The sequence below is a fragment of the Pinus tabuliformis genome, chromosome 6 (genome assembly GCF_031772625.1).
Source record: "Pinus tabuliformis cultivar Carrire ecotype Pingquan chromosome 6, CPIR1, whole genome shotgun sequence".
Classification (NCBI taxonomy): domain Eukaryota; kingdom Viridiplantae; phylum Streptophyta; class Pinopsida; order Pinales; family Pinaceae; genus Pinus; species Pinus tabuliformis.
The window spans coordinates 832,117,749-832,134,523 of NC_142292.1; the positions used below are offsets into that span (position 1 = coordinate 832,117,749).

Genomic DNA, 16,775 nt, shown 5'->3' on the forward strand with positions numbered 1-16,775 from the left:
GATCTAAATTATTAACACAAAGTAGAACAAGAATCCTAAGAAAATTCGCCATCCTTATAAAGGTTCATATTTTCCATATTGCCCCATCACGAATGTTAAGGCTAAGAGTAGATGTCTAGATGTAATCAGCTTTTAAAACTAGACCATGTGGATTAATTTGTATATTGTACATAGATATTATTACACCCTGCACTTTATAATCAAAACCAAAAGGACATTATAGCTTGAGTTGTCAATTAATATGAAACAAAATATGTAGCTAGTGGTAGCCCATCATTCTCGATTACACAAAAAAATGCATATGCAAGTAATATTAAATATTTTCTAGGATGCCACTTAAAAAAGGAAGCCCTTTTTAAGTTATAACTGTCTTTTGCATCTTAAAATGAAATTTGCTTATTAGAAAAAGAAAAAAGTGCACATGAATATATGCACATTCATCTCTCTCCAATATATTTTAATCAATTATAAAGCACAACAATAGCACTTGTACAATTACTCCATGAATTTTTTAGTTGTTACAAATCGAATCCCTGATTGGCCTGATTCTGTCAAAACGTGAAACTTTTCAGCATTCAGCCCATTTGTTGAAGGGCCAAAGATGGATCTCCGAGAGTGAGAATACGCACAATATTCTACTGCGTGAACAATTACATCCTTTTTAAATGTAGAAACTGAAACTCCAACACCTTCACCTGCATTTATGGCAACGATGATAATCAAATCATAAATGGTTGTAGATGTAAATAGAACCTTGAAAGAGGTGGCATAAAGAATCTTGAAAGGGGTGCCAAAAAAAACCTTGAAAGAGGTGCCAAAAATATTTTCATCCTACAAAATAATGAAATAGTCATAATAACATAATCTCTATAATCATTGATTTCCTAAAGAATATTGGCAACTAGTCAAAAAACATCTTCTCATAAAGTAAAACAACATAGAACTCGATATAGGAACTCAAATAAAAAATATCATAAGCATGTAACGAAGTCATTAGTATTTCCCCTCACTTGTAAATTTGTTGTTTAATGTAATTATTTAAACTATCATTTTACCATTGCTACTCTCCTCATGGAATGTCTCTTTAATCTTTTGAAAAAGTACTCATGCTTATCAACTTATCTTCCAAAGAAATAGTTCAAACTTTAATATTATTAACAAATTCATTAAATTCTCCTATTTTAAAATGAGAATGATATACGATTAAATTCTCCTATTTTAAAATAAGATTGATATACATTTAAGTTATGGAAGTGATTTTTTATTTTCTCAAAAAAAAATATTGATGCAAATATATCTTTTAAAAATATTTTTTAAAATTGAGAAATTTATTAAAAAAAATAATACCTAATATTAATGAAAATATTAATTTTAATTTTCATAAAACTGAGTAAACACATTGTAAATCCTTCAAATATTTAAATCTATCTTAATTCATTTCTTACCACTTTTTAATAAATATCTTTAAAAATATCTATTTTGTTGATTCAATTTATACTTTTATTATATAATAAATGTTTTATATAATAAAATTTTATATAATACATTAAATGTGGTCAGTTTTCATTATTATCATAATTTCTTTTATAAACTTACAATTTTATGAAATTAAAAAATAATAAGTTATTATATAAAACATTAAATTCACAATTTTTCTCATTATCATTTCTATAAATATACAAAATTATAAAATTCACAAATATCTTATTTAGTTCATTAACTCGACCTATAATTCTATTATATAATATCTTTATACAAAATTATGAAATTCACAGATATCTTATTTGGTTCATGGACTCAACTAATAATTTTATTATAAAATTTATTATATAATAATTTTATTATATAATAAATATAATATAGAAGACATTGAACTTTACAATTTTTTTAGTATCGTCATGATTGGTTCTATAAACTTGTAATGTTATAAAAAAGCAAAAAATATTAATTTATTATATGACACACTAAACTTTACGATTTCTATCATTAACTTCATAATTATTTCCATAAATATATGATGTTATGAAATTACAAATATCTTATCTCGATAGCATGGTTTCTGTGTCGACAAACAAATGCAAAAGTCCCACGACATACAGCCAATCTGACATTTTTCTTATACTTAATTCCACTTTAACCTTTTCTCTCGAACTATGTCTCAGGAATATAAATTTTAAATTGCCTTCTAAGTCATAACCATTTTAATTTTATAATCCATGTTTTTCTTAGACTTAATTCTACTTGAACGTTTTCTATTGAGTTCCCACCTATATATTTTAAAATTAGCTCCCCAAATGCCGGGAACAAACTCCCAAATGCTTTCCTTGGGTGACACTCGAAGTTCACCGAAGGTAGAGTTGGAATTTCCGCCTGGAAATTCAGAGTTGTGGGGGAGCGCCTGCCCCCCCGAACCCGCTCCAGGAGTGCGCTATCGAAGTCACTCCCTTGCCTTTATTACAAAAAAAAAAAATTGCAAAAACATTCCAAATGCATTTTTTCAAAGAAACAATAATGTTTTAGTGGAGTAGCCTAATGATCATTCCTATGGCCCTAATATTGATATGCAATTCATGGTAATGTTAAATTCTTAAAGTAAAAGTGGCAGTCTCCTTAATCTTCATTTTCATCCTTTTACTTAAATTTTTAACATTACCATGAAATGACTCGGGATGTTTGAGAGTGGTTCCGACCTCATTAGATTTCATATGGAGAAAGTAGAATTTTAGATCTCATTCAAAATCCAGTAGAGTTATCAGTTTTTCAAGATTTCAAGATTGGGGGGATTGCAATGTTTCCATTGGATTTTATCATGTACTAGGGTATGGAACCCATATTTAATCAAGAGCACCAATCCCTCTATGTACCTTGATGTTAGTGACATTGGTTGTCGAACTCCTTTATCATGACCCTACTAAAAATGTACCCATCACTCAAACAAAATCTTGACTTGACATGCTATGTTTTTTCTATCTTAGGTTAATGCTTAGAGGGTGATATTAATGACAAAGATCGCTATATAGATCCAGAGGTAATGACAAAGATACCTCTAGATATTAATGCTTAAAGGGTGATATTAATGACAAAGATCTTGATTTTCCAACAAGACTCAGAAATTAGACATTTCTCGTGGTGGCAAGAGGCCCAAGCTATTGGGAATCACGATTGTTGTTAGACCAAAACTCGCAGGTGTTAGTTAACAATCGCATCGCCAGAGATAAGGATCCACAAGAGGCAGTTAGTCCATGTCACGAAACACACGATAAGCGTTGGTTTATCCAATGTCCAACAATCTCCCCCCCAATGCGAGTCGAGTGTGTATCGAACTCATGACCTACTCTCTAATACCACTTGTTGGGAATCACAATTGTCGTTAAACCAAAACCCACAGATGTTAGTCAACAATCGCATCACCAGAGATAAGGATCCACAAGAGGCAGTTAGTCCATGTCACAAAACACACGGGGAGCATTGGTTTATCCAATGTCCAACACAAGCATTAGCAATAGATAATATATTTACTTGTATTTTCTAGTTTCTAGTAGTTTTTATAATTGTTGACTCTTTCATATTTTTTATGATATTTTTTATAAACAATATATGACAATTTAAGTTTGAAGTTGGCAATTATAACTCATTGGTAATGAATTATGAATATGATGCTTCATGAAAGTTGAAAGTTGTTTCATTTCATTTCAAAGGTAATGACAAAGATACCTCTAGATATTAATGCTTAAAGGGTGATATTAATGACAAAGATCCTGATTTTCCAACAAGACTCAGGAATTAGACATTTCTCATGGTGGCAAGAGGCCCAAGCTGTTGGGAATCGTGATTGTCACTAGACCAAAACTCGCAGTTGTTAGTTAACAATCGCATCGCCAGAGATAAGGATCCATGAGAGATAGTTAGTCCATGTCACGAAACACAAGGGGAGAGTTGGTTTATCCAATGTCCAACAATCTCCCCCCCAACGCGAGTTAGGTGTGTATCGAACTCATGACCTGCTCTCTGATACCATTTGTTGGAAATCACAATTTTCGTTAGACCAAAACCCATAGATGTTAGTCAACAATCGCATCGCCAGAGATAAGGATCCACAAAAAGCAGTTAGTCCATGTCACGAAACACAAGGGGAGCATTGGTTTATCCAATGTCCAACACAAGCATTAGCAATAGATAATAGAATTACTTGTCTTTTCTAGTTTCTAGTAGTTTTTATAATTGTTGACTCTTTCATATTTATTATGATATTTTTTGTTAACAATATATGACATTTTTAAGTTTGTAGTTGGCAATTATAACTCATTGGTAATGAATTAAGAATATGATGCTTCATGAAAGTTGAAAGTTGTTTCATTTCATTTCATTTTATAACATTTCAATTCGTGTTATAATTTTTCTATATTTTTGGTGATCAATGATGATAAATATTATGTATTGAATTTTGAAAGCTTGAAACTTTAATGTTGATGAATCATAAGACGCGATATGTTGTATGTTACTAACTTGTGGATGTGGTTGATGAAAATTATAACTTCTAGATGATTGATGTTATATGGTTCAATCTATGCTTTTATGCTTTTTATATCTAATTCATCATTCTACATGCTTTTGTTGACATATATGCATCTCAAAATATATAAAAATATATATTATATAAAATTCACTCCTGAACCGGGAGTTTTTGAAAATGCCACTCCCCGCTCCCGCTTCCAAGTAACCTTGCCCCTTGTGCTAAACAGAGTTGGTTGACTTGGCTAAACAGCTCAAGAAAACTTGTGTTCAGAAATAAAATTGTCAAAAGATCCCAAATGGAAGCCTCCTTGCCTTATTTATAGAAGTTGATCCTCTCTCCCTTGGTGGACCCCATTTTCCACTGACTCACACCCCTTCCTTTCTCTCTCTTCCTCCACTAGTACGAATTATCTCTAGAGGTCAAATTGCCTCCTTTTTGTGGTTCACACATTCCACTAAGGCTGTAATTTCTCCTATTATCCTAAGTCCTCATGTCTTCCATATCAAAATTGTCTCGAATGCCTGAATTGCAAAATCATTCTATGCATAGCACCACCCCAAGGATATCACTAACCTCCTCAAATGAAAAATAAAAAATGGGGATATTACAGATGATCAATTAATATTGTCCCCAAATTGAGTAGGGGGCACTGTGCCAAAATTAGGTTAGAAGAGAGGAATAGTATGTATGGTGCTCGAAAATTTTATGCAAACTAAAATGTTGAACAAAAAAAAACTATGCAGTTGCTCTTAAACAATAGAGCTCCTACATGGGACATACCACAAAAAAAAGAACCTTTGCTGGTCTTGGATGCTGTAGTTTCTGCCAGAAAGTAGAAGAAACAAATGCACATATCATTATGACTTGCTCCTTTACAAGGGAAGTTTGGAAGGAATGGTACGTATGATAAAAATTAGGTTAGAAGAGAGGAATAGTAGATATCGTGCTCGAAAATTTCATGCAAACTAAAATGTTCAACCAAGGACATAATCCTTGTCCTCCATGGCTGGGACTATAAGTAAATTATCTATTAGCCCCAGAACAAACAACACATCTGTCACCTCCAAACAACCTCCTAGCTCCAACTGAAACAAAGTGTCCCAACTCCTTTGTAAGATACCCCCCACCCAGAATTACCTTAAATTTCAAACTAAATTTTTGAGTTTTACTTGAGATAGACTTTGATGAGTTTCTTCAAACAGTTTGTTGGCACATGGCTGTAGGTGCACTTTTGTTTAATTTATTCAATGTATTACACACAGCACCAAAGGTATGACAAAGAAGAGCTCAACCCAACTGTGTATATTGTAGATTAAACTCAGAAATACAATTGCCACAATGTACATTCACCACAACAATGGATTTTAAATATGCTCAGCCATTTCATTAACTTATGAACAGAGGTTACAATATACAGTAAAAAGAGGAACCTGAAATTTATCCCAACAATAAAGACTTTAGTATATCTTCGTAGAGTGGTTCCAACAGTGTAGACTTCAGAAATATAGCTGAAGCTCCAATATGACTGTGTATTCAGCCCCCTTCCCACAAAGATCCAATCCTCGAACACATTGTTTGGACAGTCTTTCAACCAACAACTTGGCCTCTGTTTATGATGCAGAAACAGACCCAAATATATGTACCACATCCCTCCAGAAGAATCTACAGAACTTGGCTCTTTGATATATTTTTGATATCAGCTACTACAGAACTCGTCCCCAAGGAAACTATTGAACTCATCCCTCTCTTCACAACAAACTCAGCATCTTGTGACAATGAACTCTGCCCTCTAAACAGTTAACTTGAGCAGCAGCAATGTAGATATGGCCTCAACTGATGTGGTATAACTTGTGTTCTCCAACAATCAAGATTCAGCCCCTTCCTACAGTACTTCGACCCACAGAATCTAACTGAACTCGTCCTCCTTTATTTTCAGACTCAGCCTCTTTTGAGCAGAGGAAACTCATCTCCTTAACACACTCAAAAGCTCAGCCAACAAACGGAAGAAACCCGACCTCAGCTAATTAACCAAACTCAATGATTTGAACCTCCAAGTGGGCCCATGAACTCCTCCTCTTAATGGGTATTCTTAGACAGTATAAGAGAGATAGAATAACACAATTCAGTCCTTAAAATCAACTAAAAACACCATTCACTTATTCTTCTGCTAAGATATTCTTCTCAACAGAAGCACAATTGTGAAATCTAAGTGAACCTGCTCCCAAACTAGCTAGGATATATAGTTCCAACACCGAAACTAGCAACCAGAATGAGGGTTTCCAAAAACCCTAGTCTATTCCCCAAGAGTTCTCCTAATTTCTATTTCTCAAATGAGCAAATGCAAGAATGAGGAGAGACTCCTCAATTCCCTCTTTATAACTCATTTGTCACTTTTGCCAGCTTTTTACCCTTTTATTTTAATAAAGTCACTTTAGTGGGTTTCCTCACTTTATAATTTAAAAGTGATTTTTCATTAGCGTAGAACCCATGTCTCCTTTTCACCACTTTAGCTTTTGTAATGTTTTCTCCTAGGTGAATCGTGTTCCCTTGATTAATTTTTCCCGTCCTAGCCTACGAGAACCTTATTAGACTAGTGGATCCCCCTTCCTTATGTCTCCTAAGCGGATGGGAACATTACATCCCTCTACACAATACTTGGAATTATTGCCAAGATCCACATGCATATCTAATTCCTTCTCTAACAAACTTGTGATTACTTCATGTGATGAGAAACACCACTGTCCACGAACCAAACACCTTTGGAAATTGTGCCAAAAAGGTAAGACACCAACAAGAACTCCTCAAACTTCACAACAAACTCACTGAATCGACTATCTGTAGATGTTGCTTCCTGTTGGAACTTACCCTTACCCTCCTTCCTGTTTGGACACTATGAAACATAATGCCCACTCTTGTGGTAGGAAAAGCATTTCACTTTGCTCAAATCCTCCTCCTTTCCACCCTGTGAAGTGGCCTCTCCACTTGTATCCTTGTTGACTCCACTGCTCAATCACCTTGTTGTACTCTGTCAAATTGCTTTTCTTTACCAATCCATTATCCAAGAGATTACTTCATTGTTCAAAGGTGAGCTCTCACTGTGTTATTGTATCAATGATGTACCAAGAATCAAGAATAACATTGTCACCACAGTCCTGAAATGTCACTGTTTATAGTCCAAAATTTTACACAACCATCAAAGTATTACAGCTCCGAGGTTGTATCAAGAATGGCACCCACACTATTTGAAGTCTACACCAGCATTTACACAGACTGAAGTGACACAAATCTACTAGCACCCTTAATTCAGTGTAGATAGCACTCTGAAGTAGCAATACCACAGTCCGAGGTCCTTAGTCTGAGCTCTGAAGATGCACCATAGCTCCAAGGCATCACAACACAACTCTGAAACAGCTATACCGAAACTGTCATATATACCTTGCACTCTTCCACAGGTCCGAGGTGTTTGAAACACACACAGTTCGAGCTGCAAGTGATCTGAGGTAAGGAGTCACAGACTGGTCCGAAGATGCTAAGGTAAGGTCAAGTCTGAAGTTGCAGCAGTATCCACAGAATTACCACACAGTACACAATAACCCAGTAATGTCACTCCACCTATTTAGCTTCACAAATCCAAGCTAGAGATAATCCACCAAGTTGTTCTTCTTTGAAAGTTCACGAGATGTGAACTAATGTTCACTTTTCTGTGATGTATCACTGAGCTGATGGATGAAAAGTGATGTCCGAGCACCCTATATATAGTGTTTTTAGTGCTAATGCGAAGAGACGCGACTCCTATAGGCAGGCCGACATGAGAGGCCAAGTACAGGTCGGCTCCATAAATGAATAATTACATTTTGACTTAAAATTTTGATTTCTCTCTAACCACTAGGAGTTTGGAGGCGTGTGAGGGCTCGTTGGAAAGAGGAAACAATCCTCTTTCAGATGGTATAAGGCTCATTGTGAAAGAATGAATCTAAGATGATGAAAAACCCTTTTTATTGTGATTGACCTTGTTTTTTAGATGGTATAAGGCTCATTTTGAAAGAATGACTCTAAGATGGTGAAAAACCCTTTTTATTGTGACTGATCTTGAAACGTTTTAGTGCAGAAGATGATTAGGGAAGTATGGCTTTGTCATAGGGATCATCTAGTGTGGTGATAGTGTGGCCTTCATTAGGAGAGCTCATCAAGTATATTTTCATCAATGATAATTATTGACCAACATTTCCGAGGACTTAGTCCAAAAATAACGGCGTATTTTGTATGTGTGCATCTATTTCTTCCAATGTTTTTATTTCTTCTGCAATATTTGTTTTGTGAAGGTTGCAGTGTATTTGTTTTGATATTTGTCATAGCACACAACAAATAATTTGTTCAATTAAATTAACAAATAGAAGAAATAACATCAGTTGCTGCAATAGGATTCAAGGTTAGCCGAATTTTCACACGGTATCAAAGCCAGGTTGTAAGCCAGAGAGCTCACTAGTAGAAGGGAACAGGAATTTTGTAGCTCTGCGTAAGCAGCAGTTCGAAACCCTCAAAGGCAGCGCAATTTCTTGGCCAGGAGGGTCAATTTCTTGAGGAAAAATTGATTTCTCTGAGAGAGCGACAGAGAAATCATATTTCTCTAGTTCAAGGGTTACCAGAGGTAGAGGGAGCAACCAGTGTTTTCCTTGCAAAGAAGATCTCTAGCTGGACGCGGTTTTTTGCAGCAGTCACTCGTGCAAAATAGCATCAAGAGGAAAAAAATAGCATCAAGAGGAAGAAAGAGCACGCATTGAGGGAAATTTTCCTCAGGGGACTTCTAGTTTTAGAAGTTCATTTTCCTCTTGTAGATCAATAGTCGTTGTGAGTAGATTTACTCACTCCAGCAAGGAGTGCGTAGAGCCTAGCAGCAGCTGAGAAAAAGAGAAGAGGAGGATTTTGACTTATTTTGCTGAGATGGCCACTGCTGAACTATGAGATCGAGACAGGTTGGACAGTGCTTCCAACTATGTCATCTGGAAGGCAACGATGTCCTTCCTTCTGGATGAATATGGCTTGAAGCCATTCATAGATGCAATGGTAGTTATCCCCACAGATGCAGATCAACTGAAGGAATACCAAAAGGAGATGGCGAGGGCAAAGAGGTTGATTCTTGACGGTGTTCGAGATCACATTGTATCACACATAGAGAGCCAAGGAATGACCAAGGAGATGTGGGATACACTTTCCATGCTATACCAAGGCACTTCCAAGCAGTGGAAGATGTACTTGGAGGAAAAGCTGAGATGCACCAAGATGCAGAAGGGGGAACGCATAGACCCCTACCTCACCAAGATTCAGGATATCTGAGATCAACTATCAGTTGTTGGAGCAGCACCTCAAGCCATAGAGCTAGTACGATTGGCACTCAATAGTGTGTCTAAGGAGTGGCAAGTATTCATCCAAAGCATTTTGGGCAGAGAAGCCTTGCCAAAGTGGAACAGGATGTGGGCCGATTTGCAGCAGGAGGAATTGAGGCGAGCTTAGTGAAGAGCTCTGTCAATGGCAGTAGTAGCGAGTCGAAGCAGGTGAAGGAGGAGGAGAATGCGGCCCTTGCATCAAAGGGTCCCAGTCAGGGATAGGGGGAGCAACGAAAGAAGAAGAAGGACCTATCAAAGGTCAAGTGCTTCAGATGTGGTGAGCTTGGTCACTACAACACCCAATGTCCTCTCAGGAAGGACAAGGAGGAGAAGTAGGACCAGGCAGCAGCTCATGCTGAGATCGATAAGTTGTCATCCATGCTAGAAGAAGACTTCGCCATGTTTGCTGACATACTCCCAGGAGTCAAATGGGGTGACTTGGTATTGTAGCCTCAGAGTGCTACAAATGGGCAGGATTCTTGAGGAGGTCCACCTCTTGAATCAGAACCTTGCTACGGAAGCCCGTAGTATTTCAGTAGCAGGATGGATCAGTGGCAGTAGATGCAGTCAGACGCCAGAGTGGCAGATGCAGAGTCTAGTTGCAAGTCAGATGCTGGGGAGCGCGGTGCAGAGTTGGCAGCAGTACAATCGGCACAGTGCAGAGTCAGTAGCAGCGCAGATGCCTCAGTGACAGTGCAGATATTAGCAACAGACAGAGACTCAAGTGACAAATGTATCATACCGATCACAGTTGATTCAGTATTTTGGATGCTTTTCAGTTGCAAATGTTGCATTTGCAGCAGCAGCAAATGGAGAGGGTGTTGTAGTGCAAATGTAGTATTGGCAGCGATTCAGTTAGCACCAGCACAGATGCAGCGCATATCAGAGTTGCACAGTGGTCGGTGGACAGCAGTAGCCAGACATTAGCAACGTGACAAGACATGATGCAGAGACAAGGTGTTGTTTCAGTGGGTTGCAGCACTAGAACACATTCCTTGCTAAGAGGGAGTGTTAGCTTTTGTAGCATCGGATGTGTTCTAGCAACGAGATTTCATGGAGAGGATAGAATACATGTATTCTCCAATACCCAGAAATCGTTTATGGAAATTCCACATAGAGACGACTTAACTAGATTTATTAATCAGTTTTTAATATTTCCTAAGTCTAAACTTAGGAAATATGATTAATTAATTAAGTCATGGTGAGAATGTTCTAGAAAAGTACATGGATTGATTTCTAGTTAATCCTAGCCATCGATTAAGATTTAATTGTGGTCGTTGAAGTCTCAACAGAGGATTATAAGAAGAAGTCAATGGGGCTTGGAGAAGACACACCAAATCAGTTGAGCATTCGATTTTGTTGGGAAATCGATCTCCAAAGTAGCAGCATTCAGTTGTCGGAGGTGATTCAGTGAGATCGAAGTAGTGAGAGAGGGGCAGAGATAGTGAGGTCGAAGGAATCTTTTCCAGTTCCAGCGAGTACATTGCAGAGAAGCAGTGATTGCCACAAAGAGGCAATGCAGAGCCCTCTAGAGGAGATTTCCATTTTGCTGGGGAGAAGTCAAGATTCGGTGCCAGAAGCTGGATAGAGGTTCCAAAGGCTACGAAAATCAGTTTCCCAGACAGCAGCTGACAAGACAGTGAGAGGTGACGCAATTCTGAGCTAGAGCGATGCAACGACTGCGCAAAGGTAGCAAGGGACGGCTTAGTTTCGAGTTGAGGTCGGTGTTGGATCGCCTGTGGAGTGAGGAATTTTCCTCGCTAGTTATTTTTGCTAGTTTTCCTCTGTTTGGATAATGAGTATGGGCATCCATAGTTTGTACTCAGATTTTCACTACTACATAATATTAAAACCCTCAGTTGCTGCACCGGTTTTCCCAATTTGGGTTTTCCCGGGGACTTAGTCCAAAAATAACGGTGTATTTTGTGTGTGTGCATCTATTTCTTCCACGGTGTTTGTTTTGTGAAGGTTGCAGCGTATTTGTTTTGATATATGTCGTAGCACACAGCAAATAATTTGTTCAATTAAATTAACAAAAAGAAGTAATATCATCAGTTGCTACAATAGGATTCGGGTTTAGCCGAACTTTCACAGAATCCTCATCAAAGGTGACATCATGGCTTATTTCCACTTCTCTTTGACCAGACACATAGATTCTATATGCCTTTGAATTTTCACTATAGCCCACAAATGTACCTTTCTTCCCAGATGCTTCTAACTTGTTTCTTTTCTCTTTAGGCACATGAAAATACACGAGAAACAAAATACTCTAAAATGAGAAACATCAAGTTTCTTACCAGTGAAAACTTCTTCGGGTATCTTGAAGTCCAATGCTTGATGTGGGCACCTATTTTGAACATATACAGCAGTGTTGGCAGCTTCTCCCCATAAGAACTTCGATAGGCTTTGGTCATGAAGCATAGGCTTGTGAATGGAATCAACAATAATTTTCTTCGCTTTGACCTCACCTTTCTTGTACTTTGTTTTGGGCCTTGGCAATAGTGGGTGCATTTGAAGGAGGCTCCACCACTCTTCCTTTGACATAGTCCATAGCATCATTCTCTTCCAAAGTCAAATCCAAAGACATCTTCCATGCATGATAGTCGGATTTGTCCTTAAGCTTGTCCTCGGATTTGAAGTATGATGTAGTCATCATTGAGGCTAGCCCCAAATTCTTGTCCAACAACTTTCCTTAGTGATTGCTTTTCTCACTCTAGCTTTGGCTTTGTCTTCATCTGTGTTCTGATACCATGTTAATTTTAGATAACAATGGTATGTTCTGTGCTTAGCACAATTTACTTCAATGTTCCTTTAGCAGCCCAATGACAATTTCCAATAATTTCCAGTAGCAATCACATTAACCATCAATCACATTGACAGTAAATGCAAACAGAACATAAAACAAATGCAGAAGACAAGCCAAGACAAGAGGACCCCAGATTTGGCGAATGCCGGAGAAAAACCCCAATGTGGGGAAAACCCTTTGATCAAATCTTCTTATTACTGTTCAATAGTTCAGCAAAGACAGAGTGTACAAAAGTCAAATAGACTAGCCCAATACAAAGTAAAATCAGCCTTGTCAAATTCTGCAGTCAAACTTCAGCCCTAACCAGAAAGTCAACTTTAGTCAACACAACAGTAAAAAGACCTCCTTTGAAGCTTGGCCAAAGGCAATCCAATTCGACCACATGCAATGGTCAAAGTCAACCCAAAACAGTCCCAAAAATTCCAATCAAACTTGTTCAACTAGTGGTCAACTTTGTGGTCAAACAGGCACACAGTCAACGCAGGTCAAACAACTCCAAAATCCTCAAATTTTGTGCCAGTCAATGCGGCCTAGAGAAATCGAAATTTTGCCCTCAAAATCGCAGTCAAATTCGGTCAAAACAACCTCAATCAACGCTGGTCAACGTTGGTCCTGAAGTCTGAAATTTCGGCCTATAATTTACTGCCCAGAAAATCGTCCTCCTTGCCACACGAGTGAGAGAGAGAGAAGTTGCCCCAAGCTGTACGAACCAATTTGATGAAGAGAGAGAAGAATGTGTTAGTCTTATAATTTTTATAGGATTTCTTGATTATAGCTTATCATTATTATGTTTGAGATGTTGTAAATAATATTTCCTCCTGCAAATTATTTCCAAAGAGACACCAAGTACCAAGATTTAAGGAGATTTTTGCATGTAAATGTTTGGATCAAATCAAACTGCAAGTATTTTCATCAGAAAAAGCTCAAAAACAGCTTTCTAACGGTATATTATTCATTCAAATCCAATCCTTGGATCGAAGGAAAGAGCAAGTTGAAGTCTACACCAAAAAGCACATAAGGCATAAGTGAGAAATAATTTATTTTGAAATATTAAAATAAATTCAAAAATAAATGAATAATCAAAACTTTAAAAATACATGAAAAATTCGTTTATTCCAAAGTCCAAAAGTCAAAGCAGTCAAAGGGCCCACCCCGCACTCATGCATTATTTACCCCCAAAGTTAAAAGCATCGAGATGTGTGCATATTATAATCTATGGTTGTGCATATGTTTCGGATTCCCCAGCCCAGTGTTGCAGGGGAGCGCCCCCCACCCCTTAATCTCGCTCCCAATCTACGCTCCGGGAGCAACTTGGGAGCTGGTCGGGAGCGCGCTCCCTAAAAAAAAATGCTTCTTGCCTTTTCAGGAACGTTTTCGGGAGCGTTTAGCCTTTTTTGCAAAAAAAAAATTGCAATAATGTTCCAAATGCAATTTTTTTTTCAAAGAAACAAATAAGTTTTGAGTGGGGCAACTTAATGATCAAGGCTATGGCCCTAGTATTGATATGCGATTCATGGTAATGTTAAATTCTTAGAGTAAAAGTGACATTCTCCTTGATCTTCATTTTCATCATTTTACTTAAATTTTTAACATTACCATGAAATGACTCAGGATGTTTGAAAGTGGTTCCGACCTCATTGGATTTCATATGGAGAAAGTAGAATTTTAGATTTCATTCAAAATCCAACAGACTTATCAGTTTTTCAAGATTTCAAGATTGCGATGTTTCAATTGAATTTTGTCATGTATTAGGGTATGGAACTCGTATTTAATCAAGAGCACCAATCCCTCTATGTACCTTGATGTTAGTGACATTGGTTTTCGAACTCCTCTATCATGACCCTCCTAAAAATGTATGCATCACTCAAACAAAATCTTGACTTGGCATGCTATGCTTTTTCTATCTTATGTTAATGCTTAAAGGGTGATATTAATGACAAAGATACCTCTAGATGTTAATGCTTAGAGGGTGATATTAATGACAAAGATCCTGATTTTCCAACAAGACTAAAAAACTAGACATTTCTCGTGGTGGCAAGAAGCCCAAGCATAAGCAATAAATAATAGATTTACTTGTCTTTTCTAGTTTCTAGTAGTTTTTATAGCTATTGACTCTTTCATATTTATTATGATATTTTTTTTAAACAACATATGACAATTTAAGTTTGAAGTTGGCAATTATAACTCATTAGTAATGAATTATGAATATGATGCTTCATGAAAGTTGAAAGTTGTTTCATTTCATTTTATAACATTTCATTTCATGTTAGATATTATTTGTTGTAATGGTTACACTTAGCTTACAAGTACAACTTTGGTGATCAATGATGATAAATGTTATATATTGAATTTTGAAAGCTTGAAACTTTAAGATTGATGAATCACGAGCCTCAATATGTTGTATGTTACTATGTTACTAACTTGTGGACATGGTTGATGAAGATTACAACTTCTAGATGATTGTTGTTATATGGTTCAATCTATGTTTTTTTATGTTTTTTATATCTAATTCATAATTCTACATGTTTTTGTTGACATATATGTATCAAAATATAAAAATATATATATTATATAAAAAGCGCTCCGGGATTCACTCCCAAACCGGGAGCTTTTGAAAATGTCGCTCCCCCACCCGTTTTCGCTCCCACTCCCCGCTTTCACTCCCGCTCCCAAGTAACACTGCCCCAGCCCCTCCGACATTTAACCAAAGGGGGGGTCCAAAAAGTGGTTTTCACTTTTACTGTCATTTACAGATGTCACCCTCACGTAATTTCGAACCCCCCCGCCCCTCCCCCCCTAAACCTCTTACTACCTATGCCCCTCCAGAATCCATTAACTGTTTTGGTTTGAATTTTATAAATATGGCAGGAATGGATTTCATGCAATTATGAAACAAATACTATGTGGATGGGAGGCTGAATGGAGTTCAATGCGATTATGAAGTAAATGCTTTGTGGATGGGAGGCTAAGTTAAAGAGATCAGGTGAGACAGGTTCAGGAATGAAAGACAAAGTGGGTAAAATGAGATGACGGGCAAAGGAGTAAATTAAATTTACAGTTACAGGAAAAAGAAATTCATGGGTGCAGGAAAATAAATACATGAGAGAAAATAAGAGGGAGATTTTGCAATAATATGTTCATGAAAGTAATGCACAGGTAAGAAAAATAGGGAGCTTCATGTAAACAAGTTTTACACATAAGAGGACAAGTAAAAATGAGTTTTTACAGAGAAGCAAGATATTTTTGTTTTTACAGGGATAAAAGTCAAAACAAATGTTTTACCAGCCATGGATTTACAAAAAAACAACACATGGTTTTGCAAATCCATCCAAAGATTTACAGGAGTAAAAGGAAATTTACAAGGGAAGGTAAAAGGAGAAACAGGACATGGTTTTTGAAAACAACACATGGGTTTCAAAATCCATGGGAAGAGAAACAATACATGGATTTAGAAAACAACCCAAGGATTTTTGAAACAGTATATGATCATTCTAATAAATACTTTGAATTATGAATTTCATTTAAATATTTGGAAATATTAATTTAAATATATTATTTAAATCCAAATATTTTGTGACAAAACAAAGTATTTAAAAGAGGAGTGGATAAGACAATGCACATGACAGCAGCAAGAGAAACAGGGACAACAGTGCATATTCAGCCCAACATTTCAGAACAGAATGCAGTAGAAAGAGGGACAGCACAAACATCTGCCAGCAAGACAAACAACATTGCTCATTCAAAGGCCCAGTCACCACCAGAATTCCCAAAAACAACAGATTTCCAGCAGTCAATAAACCAATTCCAGATTGGAATGCACAATACTTGCAGGCAGTTCAGAGTTTCTAGCAGGCAAATTAGAGATATTATCTTATCTTTAGTTTATTATGCAAGATTTCTCCAAAAATAGCCACAGTCAGCAACAATTCACTTTAAAGGTTGAACATAAGATCAGAAATAGTATAGACTTCCTATTACTTAGTTGTATTTTGGGAAATATCTACAGGTTTTTGGTAGATATTGTTTGTAATAATTTTTATTTAGATTTTCCTGAGATTATTAGAGAATA

At 36.8% G+C, this 16,775-nt stretch overlaps 1 protein-coding gene across 1 annotated transcript in view; it reads right to left on the reverse strand.

The window, feature by feature from the left end:
• Window positions 1-200: 200 nt before the first annotated feature.
• LOC149261412 (uncharacterized) overlaps window positions 201-16,775 on the reverse strand; it is a 47,251-nt gene continuing 30,676 nt past the window's right edge. Inside the window, exon 4 of the mRNA XM_089422224.1 lies at window positions 201-695. Within this exon, the coding sequence (XP_089278350.1) occupies window positions 496-695 (200 nt within the window). The 3' untranslated portion in view covers window positions 201-495. The remainder of the gene's footprint in view (window positions 696-16,775) is intronic.